Consider the following 17,984-nt stretch of genomic DNA (forward strand, 5'->3'; position numbering starts at 1 on the left):
AATTTTTAACCTGCTTGCTTATTAATAATTAGAAATTCTAAGTCTTGGTTTCTTTTGGTGATTTTTAGAGTAACATTGCCTAGAATAGTTGCAGTTGCCGGCTTATATCGCCATTACAGCTTCGACTTTCATTATGACTTGTGAGTGTGTAGAATGCATTATTTTCTCATGGTTATTTTATGGTATGTTAAACTAGCATTGCTGGCTCTTTTAGCATTGCTGGCTCTTTTTAGGTAAAGAAGGCAAATGTAGCTTACTGTCCTTGACATACAGTACTGTATATTTAGCGTAATGTGCAGTAATCCCTCACCATATTGAAGTTCACATACTGCTCCCTCAGGACATTGCACAATACACATTTATAGATATATTTTATGCAAATCTATATTGCGGACTCCTCTTTACATTGTGGGTTTCTGATGACAGGGAAGTTTTTTATTTTTCCTATATTAGTTGTTTTTTATTATAGATAGTCATTTTAGGCCTTAAAATTGAAAAACTAAATCATAGTTATACCTTATATACTTGCAATTTCAAATGTTAGTTGAGCACCAAATTCTCATCCATAAAAAAATAATTTTATCAAGTACTGTATCTCATATATCATGCAAGTCCCTTTTTTGAGACCAAATCACAATAAACTAACCTCATTCTCCAGCTCTTTATCCGAACTTCTAGTTTAATAAGTTGATAAAACAAAAGAGAAGGAAGGATAAAGGTATTGTTACTGAACCAAAAATAGCTGTTTTGTTATGAATAACTGATTTGGATAATAACAGCCGTTTTGCTTGTATTTCAACTTTCGTACGATAGTAAACAGTTAACATAGTTGATACAAATAATGTTAAGCAAAATATGACCAATATATTATTACATTTTTGGGTTAGAGTGCTGTATGTTCTCCAAGGACTTTCCTGTTAAGGGCTAGAACAGCAAATCTAGTACCTCCTGATTACCAAAGAAATATTGTTCCACTGCTGTAGGGCCACTGTATCAATGTGTGAAGCACAGACTCAGTGAGTATAGGGGGAGACCTGCAAGCTTAGGCTCATTTGAACTTGCTACAGCACCTCAGAAGCCTAAGAATTGAGACGCTTGGATGTGAATCAATCAATTTTGAGACCATTTTCCATTAGTTCCAGATCACCTTCTTGTTGTGGAATTTAGTGCCCGACAGACCCTGTTCAACTTTGTGTCTGCTGGTGCATCCTTGGAAGTGGGAGCTACATGGGATTTCCAGATGGCTACTTCAGCGGTGGTCAAGCTGTTATGTAAGCCTGTCTATGAAGCCTTCCATAACTTTATTAAGGCAAAATACAAGGTAAGGCTCGGTATCAACTATTTCTTAAAAGGAAGAAAACTCCTTTTCATAAGGCCACTTCCTATAAGTTCTGCAAATGGTTCCTAAACATCCCACTAAGAGGTCAGCTTCTGTTTTCCATTCCAAGCCTCGATCTACACTGAAGTTTCATCTTGAGGAGAGGGGTTACAAAAGTTACCCCTCCCAAGGTGAAGCCACATACCATGGTCTGTCAGACTTAGCGTTTTGGACCAGAGGAGGCTACTGGAGATCCTCCAAAGGAAACAGAGGAGCCAGTAAATCAAATAGAGTCAGGGGATTTCATTAATAAAGAGTGTCAGGTTGGGGCTTGTCTCTGTTTTCAGGAACAGTGGACAAGGATCTCAATTGGTCGTAGATAACAAAACCTCCAAACCACAGTTTTCATGATGCCAAGACCCTAGGACTAGATTCCTGTGTAAGCAAGATGCCGAAGAAAGGAGTTATGGAAAGGTGCAGGTTTCTAAAATCCCAGGGCAGACTATTCACTGTACCGAAGAAAGACTCCATGGAGAGAAGAGTGGTCCTTGACCTGTCTCTCCTCAACTAACACAACAAGTTCTATCCATTCAAAATGATGACAGTCAAATATATCTCAATTACTACACCAAGGGGCTTGAACTTGTAATATAGAACTAAAAGGTGCTTTTTGGCACATCTCCATTGCCCAATACTTCTGACTTTACCTAGGGTTTCTGTTTGGGACGGGGTGTACGGATTCAAAGCAATGCCATTCGGCCTCAGCATCACCCCAAGGTAGTGATCAAATTCCTACGACTGCAGGGAGTTCAAATTATAACTTATCTGGACGATTGGTTAGTCTGGGCAGAGACATAGTAGTTATGCCGCAAATAAATACACAGTTGTGGTCTTGCAGTTTCTACAGGACCTCGGTTTCATGACCAATTTTGGATACTCAAGATTAATAGTGAGAAGGATATTTCAGTGGTTTAAGTCTCAAATGGAATTTGGTGATAAGTACTCGAGCCTTTTGAAAGCATCTCGGCAAAGAATTCAAAACAGAGTCAGATCCAGACTCCCTAGACTTCTTTCTGGTCCACCTCTTTGAGGAGAGGAATCTCCAGCCATTGACTATACTCTCATATAAATCTCTTTTAATAGAACTTATCAAGTGTGCCTTTGATGTGAATCTTGACTCTGACGTTTCATAAGATCATCCAGTCTTTTGCCTTGCAAAGACCATCGCCACCCTTTCCATGAGTATTTGACTTGGTTGGACAACTCTATTTCTAACAAACTCTTACAAAAAAGCTAATTTTCTAGTAGCTTTAGCTTCAGGAGCTAGAGTCTGCAAACTGGCAGACTTTCGATGAGATTGGGAGTTTATTACAAAAATTCAAGGTTGTCTTTTAATTTCTACTCCAGGAATTGTTTTTCTAGTTGAAAACAAAAAGCCCGTTTTATAGGTAGGGCCCACTCTATATCTCATAGAGTCTGAATAACAATCTCTGCCCTGTGTAAACTTTAAAAGTATATTTACAGAGATCCATGTCCTTACAAGGTAGTTTGTTTCAAAATACCCTGACTAACAAACTCCATTCTACAGGGGCCATGTGTATTTTAATGACATCCTTAATTAAAAGAGCTGATCTTGTATCTATCCCTTAAACAAACGATGTGAGAAAAATTTCTTCTTCACTAGCGTTTTTTGCTAACATGCAATTTCAGGGCATCCAGAGTATTACGGGTTGGTCTGGGAAGAAGTTGTATATTAAACCCTACCTAAATAGAGAGTAGAGGTCCCCTTTTTGTTTTGTTTCATTGTTGGTGTCGGCTAACCCCCAAAATTGGGGGAAGTGCCTTGGTATATGTATGTATGTATGTACCTAAATAAAACGAGCAGTACAACATTCATGAATGGTGCTTGGCACATTCGGGACCATGCAGGGGCAGCATGGAGGAAGAACCAGGTCAGCCGGGTCCTTCAGGAGATGCAGAGCAATAGAAACACGGGAAACCAGCTATTTTCCGTCATCCTTTTTGAGGTAAGAGTCAGACTTGATAATTTTTTCTTAGGCTTGCAGATATTCGCTTGTCAAAGAGCATGTCTTCACACAAGTGGTTGTTTCCCGTGCGATTTGTCTGCACCAGGGAACAGAATGCTAGCCTGTCGGTGTTTGTTCGAGATGGACGACGTGAAGATGAAAGTGGGCTTTGTGTGTATAATAAACAGGATGCTAAAAAGAAGCAACTACGTACAGTAAATGGTGCCCACCAAATGATACAGTAATATTTATAATAATAATATTGATAATAATGATCAATATTATTTCAGCAGCAATCATCCTCATTTCTTTTAACATGATTGTATCATCCCAAAAAACTGATCGACCTCTCTCTCTCTCTCTCTCTCTCTCTCTCTCTCTCTCTCTCTCTGTCTCTCTCTCTCTCTCTCTCTCTCTCTCTCTCTCTCTCTCTCTCTCTCTCTCTCTCTCTCTCTCTCTCTCTCTCTCTCACACAAGATTGGATAAAGTTTATCTTATGTAACATATAAGAAAAAGAAAACAATCACTTATAAAATCATGATCTTATTACATTTAGTGTACCTTTAGTACAGTGTATAATAATAATAATAATAATGATAATAATAATAATAATAATAATAATAATAATAATAATAATAATAATAATAATAATAATGATTATAAGACAATTCATAATAATCACTGAAAAATAGCAGCAAAAGAGGAACGCGCACCCTTTGCAACAGCTGAACCACTGCTACCGAACGGGGTAAAACCTGTCGTCTGAAGGGAGCCATAAAGTTCTCAAGTATTCTAAACCGTGCAACACTGTACTGTTTAGCAGTGCACGCAGTTTTGAAATCACTACCGTTCGGTTATTCTGCCGCACGGTTATCTCCTGCAACTTGTGAATGGCCTCATTGAGCTACTGTACATTGATTTCTAAACTGCACGGTCGCAGCCGCTTGGTTTCAAACCACTCGTGTGAAGCGAGCATCACTCGTGGATGATGGGGATGGGTTGCAGGTTGTGCTCAGTTACAGATCGTTGATCCAGTATCGACATGAGTCTACTGTACTGGTACTGATTAATACGCTGGTACTTAGCCTTTGAAGACCACACAGCACTTTTGGTGAAGTGCTGTTAAGTGCCTGTTGATGACATAGGTGCGTTAGCAAAAATTGGAATGATGGTTCTTTTCTAACACTTAGTTTTTAACGTCGCACATAGCACATGCTGGTGCAGCTTTGCAGTTGCTGTGGCAAGTTCAAATGAGCCGGAATTTGCAGGTCACCCCTAAACTGTGTGAGTCCATACTCTGCACATTAATACACTGGCTATAGAGTAGGGAACAATATCTATTTAGTAATCAGGTCATCTTTTATTCCCTGTTTTAGCCTTAAGCAGGAAAGTCATTGATGACCATACAGCACCTACCTAAAAATAATTTTTTTCTTCATCAAAACTCCTTTATTATACTATAGATGTCTGGTAAGCTACAAGGAAATATCCTTTAGATATGTAAATATGTCTGCTTGCTTAATTTCCATAATTTAGTTTGCCTTTTGCCAAAATTTATTTAGTTGGCTGAACTGTATAAGATGAAATCTGGGATGTATTGCCCAAACTTTTCCCTATACTGTATTGAATTGATGATTATTACACCATAGGTTTTTCTTCCAGGTGCAGTGATTGTTGGCAGTGTTGATGGTAATCGAATTTGGGGTAAAGAATTGAAAGGCCACCATTTGATGGGAGTTGAATGGTCACCTGATTCAAGATTGCTATTATTTTCACTTCATAATGGAGAAGTCCATGTATATGATAACACTGGTGGATTTGTTGTAAGTGTTTCTTAGGTGATGCAACAATAGAAATATGGGGATATCTTTGTTAACTTTTAAGTAATAGATTTACTTTTCAGGGTTTGATCAATAAGCCAATGGCTATTACCTACTAGTCCTTGATAAATTAAGTGCAATTTCCAGGTAAAGTTGTTAATGTTTGAGTTAATATACTTTAGTACTGTACTATATAGTCAGACATATCCTTTAATTCCATAAGCTAATATTTAGAGGTATTTGTTCACAATTATATAATACCACATAAATAACATGCCTTGTTATAAAAGACAAAATGCCATTATAGTATTGAAGAACTTAAAATTTCACTTACACTGTAACCCTTTACCATAGAAACATTGAACTAACAAACTTTTTCCAATACGAACATGAGCAAAAGTAACATGAAAATTTCAAATATATGAAAAATAGGAAAGTTATGGTTGTTTAAAATTATCTTGGGATTTTTTCTGGAAACACAGTGCAGAATCTATAGTGATTTTTTTCATTAAAGTCCAGATGATTATATTGGGGAAATAAGTAAGAAGACGAAAAAGTTTTTCTTGATCTTTTTGGTTTAAAACTGGATTATGACAAAATTGTTTTTGCTATGTAACTCTTTGAGGGGGAAAGTATACTATGTCTCATATATTCCAACACTAAATATAAACCCTCGCTATTAACTGTATAGGGATTATGCTTTTGGCAAAGCTGGAACACTAGCCATAAGACTTTTAGTGTGGTGTAACTACCCTACCCCTAGTTAGCGGGGGCTAGTTAGGATAGCCGGATAGCCGGCTACCCCGCTCACATACACACCTGTATTGTCTTGTCACTTTTTACTTTTGGCTCGGTAAGAGTAGACGTTCGTCTCTTTCTCCACCCAACCTTTTTTTTTACTGGCCTTTGACTTTTCAGTTTTACTTTTGTTTTTATATACTGTATATATAAACATTATTATTATTATTATTATTATTATTATTATTATTATTATTATTATTATTAATTGCTAAGCTACAACCCTAGTTGGAAAAGCAGGATGCTATAAGCCCAGGGGCCCCAATAGGGAAAATAGCCCAGTGAGGAAAGGAAACAAAGAAAAATAAAATATTTTTAGAACAGTAACATTAAAATAAATATTTCCTATATAAACTATAAAATCTTTAACAAAATAAAATGGAGAAATTAGATAGAATAGTGTGGTTGAGTGTACCCTCAAGCAAGAGAACTCTAACCCAAGACAGTGGAAGACCATGGTACAGAGGCTATGGCACTACCCAAGACTAGATAACAATGGTTTGAATTTGGAGTGTCCTTCTCCTAGAAGAGCTGCTTACCATAGCTAAAGAGTCTCTTCTACCCTTACTAAGAGGAACGTAGCCACGGAACAATTACAGTGCAGTAGTTAACCCCTTTGGAGAAGAAGAATTGTTTGGAAATCTCAGTGTTGTCAGGTGTATGAGGACAGAGGAGAATCTGTACAGAATAGGCCAGACTATTTGGTGTATGTGTAGGCAAAGGGAAAGAACCGTAACCAGAGAGAAGGATTCTCTGTAGTACTGTCTGACCAGTCAAAGGACCCCATAACCCACTACCGGTAGTACAGTATTACAACGGGTGGCTGGTGTCCGGCCCACCTACAGTATTATTATTATTACAGTACGACTATTGCTGTTTTGGTGTCAATATAGTGCGGAGTTCTCGAAGGTGGAGAAACCTTCTCTTACAGTCTCTTCCCCTTTGATGCCAGACAATATGTAGGCTGGTAGACAGCACTGCTTCTCCAAATGCAGCGACCCGGCCTCCTCAGGGGAGTCATCCTTGTGTGGAGATTCCTCCTACGTTCGAAGGTTGATGCCGCTTGCTCCCTGCGAGCTCATCGGAGGGAAGGCCACTTGTGGCCTACCCAAAGCTTGCTCATCTTCGCTGATGACGCCACACTTCCTCATTCTACGTTGATCGGCAGAGGGAGTGCATAGTCTGAAGCTCTCCTGAGTGGTTTTTCATCAGCTAATTAATTTCTGAATAAAATTGTTTTAATCTAACTTTTCTATAGCACTACGAAACTGCACTCCTTTGGTCGGCGATGGTAGTTGGCGGAGGGAGTGTATAGTTTTTACCATGTTCCTGTACCTCTCTGGAGACACCTTTCCCATCTGCGAGTTAGGTCGTTCTCCTGAGTGGTTTTTCTTAAGTTAGTTAATTTTTTTATAAAATTGTTTTAATCTAACTTTTCTACACCAATCTAACTTTTCTGCACCAATCTAACTTTTCTGCACCAATCTAACTTTTCTGCACCAATCTAACTTTTCTACAACAATAACGACGCCGCTCTCCTTCATTCTGTTATGGCCGGAGGTGGAGGGAGTGCATAATCTTTAGCATGTTCCTGTGCCTCTCGGGACACTTATTCCGTCTCGGGTTAGGTTGTCCTCCTGAGGGGATTTCTTGTTTTTTCCTCAGTGCTAGCAACGCCTACTTCTTCGTTTGGCAAAGTCAGTCTATGTAAAGATTGCGAAGTCAGATGTTCTTGTTCCTGGGGTTGCTGTTCCTACCCAGTCTCCGCCTTCTTCGTCTGTACCTGCGGCAGTTCATGACCATCTCGCTAATGACGGCCTTTCCTGTACTCAGAATTGTTTCCCTCCGGAGCAGTTGCTTATTAAAACTCCTTGGAGTTCTTTAAGTAGCCCCTTCGGGAGAATCCAGAAACAAGCTTCTGCTACATTTCTCAGGCAACACACTATGTCGAACTTCAATTTGAGCCAGAGGTAGTTGTGGGGAAGGAGAGAGTGCTGCCCAGAGGTTTGCCTCCATATGTTGGAACTTCACCTTCCAAGGAAATCTTCCTGTTTGTCGGGAGAGTTGCCAATAGTGGCAGCAGATTTTAGTCTCCTTTTCCGTCTGCGGGAGAAATTTCCTTTACCTGTTCGGTCTACCCCTTGGGGAACTGGATTTGTCCATTCCTTGCCCTTCCTCTTCGGGAGCAGACCTCGTCACCTAGCAGACTTGTCTTGGCCAGTTCTCATCTCGTCTAGCCCAGATCTCATCTCGTCTCGCCCAGATCTCATCTCGTCTCTCCCAGATTTCATCTAGTCTCGCCAAGCAGCATTGTCTTGTCTCGGCCAGATCTCATCTCGTCTCGCCCAGCAGACTCGTCTCACCCAGATCTTGTCTCTCCCAGCAAGACTCGTCTCATCCAGATCTTGCCTTGTCTAGAAGACTCGTCTCACCCAACAGATTCGTCTAGCCCAATAGACTAGTCGCTCCTAGCCAAGACTCATCACACCCAGCAGACTCGTCACTCCCAGTTGACCTGTCTCTTCAGGAGACTCGCCTTGCCAAGGTGACTCGTCTCGCCCAGCAAGACTTGTCTCGCCCAGTAGACTCTTCGTGCGCAGCAGACTCTTCTCACTCAGTAGACTTATCGCACTCAGCTGACTCGTCTTGTCTAGTGGACGCACCTCACCCAGTCCTGCTGCAGCTACACCATCAGCTCACGATCGCCCGCAATCTTCCACCAGCTCACGATTACCATCAGCTTGTGATCGTCACTCTCCAACAGGGACGTGCAGAGAACTTTTTCAGGGCAGGTGATCAAGTGAAAAAAAGGGCAAAAATATAGAAATGAATGAGGCTAGATATATACCGGCTCAATATTCTTTCAAATTTATTTAAACTAGCCATTAATAATTCAAGAAAGAGATAAAGATGACTGATATCATAGGTACGAGTGGACTAATGTTTTTTATGAACATAAAATCTACAGTACTGACTACCAGTAGAACTAGGAAATTTAACAAAAGAAAAATTACATATATTACATTTACATAAATAACTGCAAGAAAATCAATCAATATAATCAATACACTTGGCTAATAACCAGACCTTATAATTTTATATTTATAAGAGAACCCTTCTGTGTGCCATTTCTTTGAATATGCAGATAACTTCACTATTGTTGATTGTGATATCCTTTTCAACTGCTAGCAACAAAAGATCAGATAACCTCTCCTCACTGGACAGGCTGTGTAGCTTTGTCTTCACCACCTTGAGTTTGGAGAAGGTCCTTTCCACTGTTGCAGTTATGATGGATAGAGTGGCATAAATTGTTGAAAGTTCAAGCATAAGTGACAATATCTCCTGGACATTGTTTTCTCTTTCATCAGGTTGAGCATTGTAGCTGCAGTGTTCTGTGGCGGGCAAGGAAATGAGAAATAGAAGATCTTTAATTCCAACTGTAGCTTATCTACTTCTTCTAACTCATAAAACAGGCATAATTTTTGCAATGACTTGAATGCCTCTTCATTCACAGGTCCTTTCCAGTTATCTTGGACTGTCATACAATGAAAGGCATTTAGGATACCCCATGTTGTGTTGTCTCCACCTTTAAATCTTCTTTGTAGCTCTTGGGGTATTGTATCTAAAAACACATAAAATACTCTCACATGGTAGTACTCATCCAAGGATTAATATTGCTGGTCCTCAGTAGCAGATGTAGCACTATACTTGTATCTTTCAGGCTTTTTCTTCTTCTGCCTTGTCCAGGAATCCCAGAGGGGAGGTCTATGGCCATGGATTCAGCTCTCTCTTTAACATTTGTAAAAATCTCCTGAAACTTCTCGTCATTTATAAATTCTCTCAAACTTTGTAGCACTCCATCCACAATTCTGTAGGAGGCAGCTAAATCAAAGTCTTTCTGTTGTAGGGCATTAGAGGCATAGGCAGTTTCTTGAAAAACTGGGGTGGCAATCTCAAGACAAACAAGAAATTAAAAGTTAATACTTTGCAGCAATATTGAGGCATCCTCTGCTGATGCATCAGGAGAATGTTTTTGCCCTATCTCTTCTAAAAATTGCTTCAGAGCTGGACGACCTTCCTCATGGTTCTAAGAGCTGACTCTCTGCAAGCCCATCTTGTGTCTGATAGCTTCTTAAGTTCAAGTGGGCAGTTTTATGGATACATTGCTTTCTGGATCTCCATGAAAACAGCATGCCATTTTGAAGAGTTAGCAATAAAAGCATACAGTTTCTCCACCAAACTGAAAAGAGTTACAAACTGAGTACTTGATTTTGCACTTTTGACTAATACTAGATTTAGGCTGTGTGCATGGCAGTGTACATAGTGTGCCTTTGGATTCTGTCTTAGGAGTCTGGAATGTATACCATTGTATATTCCACTCATATTTGCTGCCCTATCATATCCTTGTCCACGCATATCATCTATGTTCAGGTTATTTTTATTAAGCATGGAGATCACTTCTTTCTCCAGTGCTTCACCAGTTGTTGATTGCACATTGAATACTTGTATGAAATGTTCTTTTATTTTGAAGTCATGTACATATCTCACAACAAAAGAGACCTGTTCTGTATGTGATACATCAGTTGTTTCATCTATGATGATGGAAAAGATCTTGCTCTTGTGAATTTCTTCTAATATCACTCTTCTAACTGAAATGACCAAAGCCTTGATCAGGTCATTCTGAGTCCTATTTGAAAGCAATGACACTTGGGGGCTTTTCAGTATTTCTTGTTTTTCTTTAATTACATCAAGGTGCAATTTAACTACACTGTCATACTTGCTAAACATTTCTACAAGTTCAAGAAAATTTTCTCGATTTTCACTGATAGAACTTTCTTGGTTGCCCCTAAATGGCAAACCTTGTCTTCCCAAGTATAGAGAGATGGAGATCAACCTACATAAAATTTCTCTGTTTCTTTGCTTCTCTTTGTCTCTAGCAGCTTGTACTTCCTGATTAGCTGTTTCTAAAGCAATATCTAATACTTGACTTTGGAACCCTTTCCATCGAACTATACCAATCATGTGAGATTCTGAACTAGCATGCTCCTTTATTTTCTCTAAAGCTGTCCTCCAACGGCTTATGCCCTCTGATTTCCAAGCTACTCGGCCCCTGTACTTTTCCTCATTCAAAAACAGACAACAGCTGAAGCAGAGCATGGCATCTTTCTGAGGTGAATACTCCAACCAAGAGTTCCTTTCACACCATTTCCTCTGATACGAGCGTCCCTCTACATTCTTGGGATATGAAATTACTGGTTGACATGGGCCATAATTATTGCAGTGTCTGATGAAAGACTCACTAATACATATCTTATAATTAACAACATAGGCAGGGTCATTTGAATACTGTAATTCAGGTAGCATGGAAAATGGCTCTTCAACTAAGGGCACTTCTGCTCTTGCTTCAGTCTGGGGCTTCTGTGGAGCAACTTGTTGCTCTAAGTTATTTAAACTGTCCGCTTCATTTGGCTCGTCATCTGCTTCCATATCTTCAGCTTCTGACTCTTCACTCTCCTCAGTCTCCTCCCAGCTCTCCTCCTCCTCCTTCACTTGCTCTGATGTTGAAGCTGCCACTCTCGGCTTCATCCAATCATAAAGAGTTCTGCTACCTTTGGCAGCATCTTGTCTGCCCTGCTCCTGCTCCTTTTTTCTTTTCTCCTTCCATGGTATACAGAAGATCATTAATATAACAGAATTAGAAAATAAAAGTTCCAAGAAAAAAATCAGGATTACCCTGAATTTGAGTCAATTGCCCTAAATTTTAGGCATCAGTGTAAAATACCTATTGACAAGAAAATCACAATAAAAGGTACAAGTGATTACATATGTACAGAAATCCATATCCTTTATTCAAAGGAAGCAAAAATAAATGAATGTAGAAATTAAACTTTTTGCTATACCCTTCATACCTTTCTTACAAACACCATGAAATCACATTTCTGAAACTTCTGTACATGTTGCATTACTTGTGACATTACTGATTGCTTTCAGCATTTTGCCATCAATAATCAGTGTATGAGAAGACACTTTCAAGTCCAGTGTTTCTTTATATTACATGCATTATCCCATTTGATGTTTCATTTCAAGAGAAGATCTCTCAGAAGTTTTTGTTATATTCATTTGGCTAAAAAAGTGCTCAACTGCTGCATTTAAGTATGGTAGAGAAAGGAGGGGGATATGATTAAAGCTATATTGGGAAAGCATGGCTATCCTACAGCATTTTCCTATTTAATAGAATATTTCTTGACTTTGTAAAATTAAGTTGATTTGATATTTCTTCGTTTAAATAAAGGAGTCTTCATTCTTCATCTACAGCATGTTTATCAGCATATTTTGCTAATATATGGCTTTTTGGACCCACAACATGATCGCCGATTCGCAGTTATCAATATTTACTCAGATAAGCATAAACATCATTAATAACACAAAATAAACATGATTCTTTAATGCTAAATGTAGAAAACAAGTGAAAAATAATGAAAATGAGAAATGAACAGATTTTTTCACCATCCAGTCAGGTATTGTTGATTTAGAAATTGAAAACTAAATATCACGTGCAGCTCAAGAACTTAGTTGGACACATTATGCAACAAATAAAAAACAAGCTGTATGTGTCTCATTCAGTTGGTTAATGGCCACCTACAATGAATCATACCGGTACCTGTACCGTTCGGCGTTCCAGTCCACATTACTGTGGCCCCGTTCCTATTTTCCTCTCCAAAGCCCCGTTCCTATTTTCCTCTCCAAATCTATTAATTTACTCGACTCACTTGGTCCACTGTCTCTCTCCCTCTTTTTGTTATTACACTTTTTATAGCTAAAAAAGGAGTCAAAGCCTTGATGCAGAGGCAATACCATTTAAAATAACTAGGAAAGCTTACCTGGCCTGTTGTCAGTTTAGCTCAGCTGAGCTTGCCTTGGCCCCAGTATTACCAGGAGAGGAGACATATAGTCAGCTGATCTAGGGTGACCCAGTGTTGCCAAGATATAATACCCATTTCTACAAGCTCCTGTTTATTATTATTATTATTATTATTATTATTGTTATTATTATTATTATTATTGACACAGATAGGCGATGGGCCTATAATACCTCCCTTTAAAAAGGGCACTTTTAATACAGAAGCAAAATGAGCAGGTGCTTGGGCACCCCTAGCAAACCCCCCCCCCCCCTCTGCACGTCCCTGCTCTCCAACTTTTGATCATCACTCTCCAACTCATGATCGTTACTCTTCAACTCATGATCGTCACTCTCCAGCTCGTGATCGCTGTTCGCCAGCTCATGATTGTCACTCACCAGCGTGTGCTCGTCGTTCACCAACGTGTGCTCGTTGTTCACCAGCTTATGATCGCCACTCGCCAGATCCTGATCGTCACTTGTCAGGTAGTGATCACTGTTCACCAGCTCGTGACCATCACTCGCCATATCGTGATCGTCACTTGTCAGCTCATGATTGCCGTTCACCAGCTCGTGATCGTCACTCATCAGGTTGTGATCGTCATTCACCAGCTTATGATTGTCACTCGTCAGCTCTCTTCCAGGCCAGCAACTGCTTCCAGAACCTGACGTTTCCTCTACTCATGATTGCCTGAACTTCAGGACCTATAACGGAGCAACCCAGACCAGCTCGTTTCCAGTTTCGGCTCTGTTCCAATCTTCCTCTGCCTCTGCAGACAGCTCGTCACATCCTCTGGTAGTGACCACTATTATTATTATTATTATTATTATTATTATTATTATTATTATTATTATTATTACTAGCCAAGCTACAACCCTAGTTGGAAAAGCAAGATGCTATAAGCCCAAGGGCTCCAATAGGGAAAAATAGCCCTGTGAGGAAAGGAAATAAGGAAATAAATAAATGATGGGAACAAAATAACAATAAATAATTCTAAAAACGGTAACAATGTCAAAATAGATATGTCATATATAAACTATTAACAACGTCAAAAACAGATATGCCATATATAAACTATAAAAAGACTCATGTCAGCCTGGTCAACATAAAAACATTTGCTCCAACTTTGAACTTTTGAAGTTCTACTGATTCAACTACCCGATTAGGGAGATCATTCCACAACTTGGTAACAGCTGGAATAAAACTTCTAGAATACTGTGTAGTATTGAGCCTCATGATGGAGAAGGCCTGGCTATTAGAATTAACTGCCTGCCTAGTATTACGGACAGGATAGTATTGTCCAGGGAGATCTGAATGTAAAGGAGGGTCAGATTTATGAAAAATCTTATGCAACATGCATAATGAACTAATTGAACGACGGTGCCAAAGATTAATATCTAGATCATAAGAAATTTGATAGACCGTAAGTTTCTGTCCAACAAATTAAGATGAGAATCAGCAGCTGAAGACCACAGGAGAACAATACTCAAAACAAGGTAGAATGAAAGAATTAAAATACTTCTTTAGAATAGATTGATCACCGAAAATCTTAAAAGACTTTCTCAATAAGCCAATTTTTTGTGCAATTAAAGAAGACACAGACCTAATGTGTTTCTCAAAAGTAAATTTGCTGTCGAGAATCACACCTGAAATTTTAAAAGTCATACAAATTTGAAGAAACATTATCAATACTGAGATCCGGATGTTGAGGAGCCACCGTCCTTGACCTACTTACAATCATACTTTGAGTTTTGTTAGGATTCAACTTCATACCCCATAATTTGCACCATGCACTAATTTTAGCTAAATCTCTATTAAGGGATTCACCAACCCTAGATCTACATTTAGGCGATGGAATTGATGCAAAGAGAGTAGCATCATCTGCATATGCAACAAGCTTGTTTTATAGGCCAAACCACATGTCATGTGTATATAGTATGAAAAGTAATGGGCCAAGAACACTACCCTGTGGAACACCGGATATCACATTCCTATACTCTCTGTGGTGCCCATCAACAACAACTCTTTGAGATCTATTACTTAAAAAATCAGTAATAATGCTAAGAAACGACCCACCCACTCCCAACTGTTTGAGTTTGAAAACAAGGGCCTCATGATTAACACAGTCAAAGTTAGCACTAAAATCAAGGCCAATCATACAAACTTCCTGACCACAATCAAGGGATTTCTGTACAGCATTGGAAATTGTAAGAAGGGCATCACATGCTCCAAGGCCTTTATGAAAACCAAATTGCAAACAAGGGAATAGATGACCTTCAGCAAACCTATTAAGACATTTTGCCAGAAGACGTTCAAAAACTTTAGATAATATGGGAGTTATGGAAATTGGGCGGTAATCAGTGGGACTTGAGCTACCACAAACACATTTACATAGAGGAGTAACATTACCAATTCTCCAACAAGTGCTAAAAGCTCCTCTTCTTGCTAACCTACGCAAAATAACAGATAACTTTGGAGCTAAGAAATCTGCTGTCTATAAAAAACAAAGGAAAAATACCATTTGGGTCTACACCTCCATAAGCATCAAGGTCCATCAACAGAGCTTTAATTTCACAAGATCGAAAAGCTAAACTAGTTAGTTTAGCCTCAGGAAAATAGGAATGAGGAAGTTCAAGTTTTTCATTACTCTGTTTACTGTCAAAAACATCAGCCAAAAGGGCTGCCTTTTCCTTTGGACAGTGAGTGACTGAGCCATCTGGTTTAAGTAAAGGAGTAACTGTTGCATCAACACCAAAGAGTGCAGATTTAAGGGTAGACCACCATTTATGTCCTTGAGTTGTACCAGAAAAGGGTTCTTCTATGGTTAAATTGTATTCCTTTTCAGTTGAGGCATAAACACTCTGTGCAAAAGCTCAAAGCTGAGTATAGTTATTCCAGGTCAAATCTGATCTGTTACCCTTCCAAAGATGATAGGCCTCCTGCTTCTCCAAATAAGCACGTCTACAATCATCATTGAACCACGGATTGTCCTTCACTCGGTACCTTAGCACATGAGAAGGGATACGCCTATCAATTTTGCTGACTAGATTCTCATTCAAAGGGACAACAGGATCTACACTACTATATAATTGTGACCAATTCAAGCACAAAAGATCATGCAAAATCACATTCCAGCCTGCTTGGGATTTCATATAAATTTTACAAGTGTATGATATATCAGGGACTGGCTGCTCAGTCTTCACTACTAATGAAATCAAGGCATGATCAGATGTCCCGACTGGAGAACCAACCTTACTAGTTATAACGCCAGGGGAGTCAGTGTATATGAGGTCCAAGCAATTACCAGACCTGTGAGTAGCTTCATTTATGATTTGCTCACAGCCTGATTCAGATGCAAAGTCTAAAGCTCAAAAGCCATGGCGATCGGTAGGAGAGATAGAACTTAACCACTCCTTATGGTGAGCATTAAAATTACCAACAAAGACAAAAGAAGCCTTTCTATCATCTTCTTGTATCTTGGCCATAATGGTAAGAAGACAATCGAAGATAGAATCATCCATGTCTGGATTCTGGTAGATAGAACACAAATAAAAGTTGTTATGTCTGCCACAAACTTTTATTACCTGAATCTCATGACATCCACATTGATAGCAGGACTTATGAGAGCAGGGTACTCAGTCCTAATATACACCGCCATTCCCCTGGCCCTAGAGATTGCATCACATTTCAACATTATTGGCTTCTTAAAACCAGTTATAAGGAGCTCAGATGAGTGCCTCATATTAGAAACCAAAGTTTCTGAGCACAAAAGAATATCATACTGTCTGGACACAACTGTAAGGTCTTGAATATTTGCATGAAGACCACGAATGTTGCAATACAGAAGACGACATTGACGAAATCTAGGACGCACTGGTCCCTGATTTCGCTCAATGTCTCCAGACAGCATGAGAATTAATAGAAATAAAAAAGAGACATCATATTTAAAAACTATATTAACAAGAATTATAACAAAAACAATATGTACAGAATTATAAATAAAGTGATTGATGAAACCCATAGACTATAGTAAAAAGTCGGAAAAACTGGTCAACATGGAGGAGCCGATACACCATGCAAGGCTAAATACCCTCCAGGATAGACACTTCAACTGAAGGGAGGACAGTAAGGATGGTTTTGAGAAGAAAAAGTATCAGAAAAGGAAAAGACAACCTCTTGATAAACCACCAGGGATCCATGGCCCCATTTAAAAAAAAACAAGAGGAAGAAAAAAAAATTAGTGAAGTGTGCCCGAGTGTACCCTCAACCAAGAGAACTCTAACCCAAGACAGTGGAAGACCATGGTACAGAGGCTATGGCACTACCCAAGACTAGAGAACAATGGTTTAATTTTGGAGTGTCCTTCTCCTAGAGGGGCTGCTTACCATAGCTAAAGAGTCTCTTCTACCCCTACCAAGAGGAAAGTACACTGAACAATTGCAGTACAGTAATTAACCCCTAGGGTGAAGAAGTATTTAGTATCTTATTGTTAGGTGTATGAGGAAAGACGAGAATATGTAAAGAATAAGCCAGACTATTCTGTGTGTAGGCAAAGAAAAAATAAACCGTAACCAGAGAGAGGGATCCAATGCATTACTGTCTGGCCAATCAAAGGATCCAATAACACTCTAGTGGTAGTATCTCAACAGGTGGCTGGTGCCCTGGCCAACCTACTACCTTCATATAACATATGAACAAACATAGCATCAACTACATTCAGTGTCACACTGCCCATCTCGCTACTTTTCCTTCCGAGGTAAAGTTGCTATCCTCCTTTGACGAACTGCTCTTCCGGCTTGTGGGCAGATTCACCGACAGCCTCCGAAGAATCTCTGAAGCCTCATCCCCTGGTGTGTTTTTTCCGACTTCATTCGATGGAGAACTCTAGGGGGGATTGCAGAACTCTACAGGCTGTGATCCTCACTTCAAACATGCACACTGCTCTTCCCAGCAAGTCTCCTTCTTCTCTGTTCAGTAGAGATACTAGTATCCACATTTAGACGTCACAGATCATCATCCTTCGGTCTCTTCGAGTTCTGCTACTTCATTAGTGCTTCCTGCGTCATGCAATTGAGGGAGTTCAGCACACACTCCCCTCTTGGAACCTAACCCAGCACTCACC

The 17,984-nt window shown here is 39.4% G+C and overlaps 1 protein-coding gene across 1 annotated transcript in view; it reads left to right on the forward strand.

Annotated features, from left to right (window-relative positions):
- Oseg4 (intraflagellar transport protein Oseg4) overlaps positions 1-17,984 on the forward strand; it is an 821,277-nt gene that overhangs the window by 470,818 nt on the left and 332,475 nt on the right. The window contains 1 exon segment of the mRNA XM_068388427.1: positions 5,008-5,168. Within this exon segment, the coding sequence (XP_068244528.1) occupies positions 5,008-5,168 (161 nt within the window).

The sequence above is a fragment of the Palaemon carinicauda genome, chromosome 1 (genome assembly GCF_036898095.1).
Source record: "Palaemon carinicauda isolate YSFRI2023 chromosome 1, ASM3689809v2, whole genome shotgun sequence".
Taxonomy (NCBI): Eukaryota; Metazoa; Arthropoda; class Malacostraca; order Decapoda; family Palaemonidae; genus Palaemon; species Palaemon carinicauda.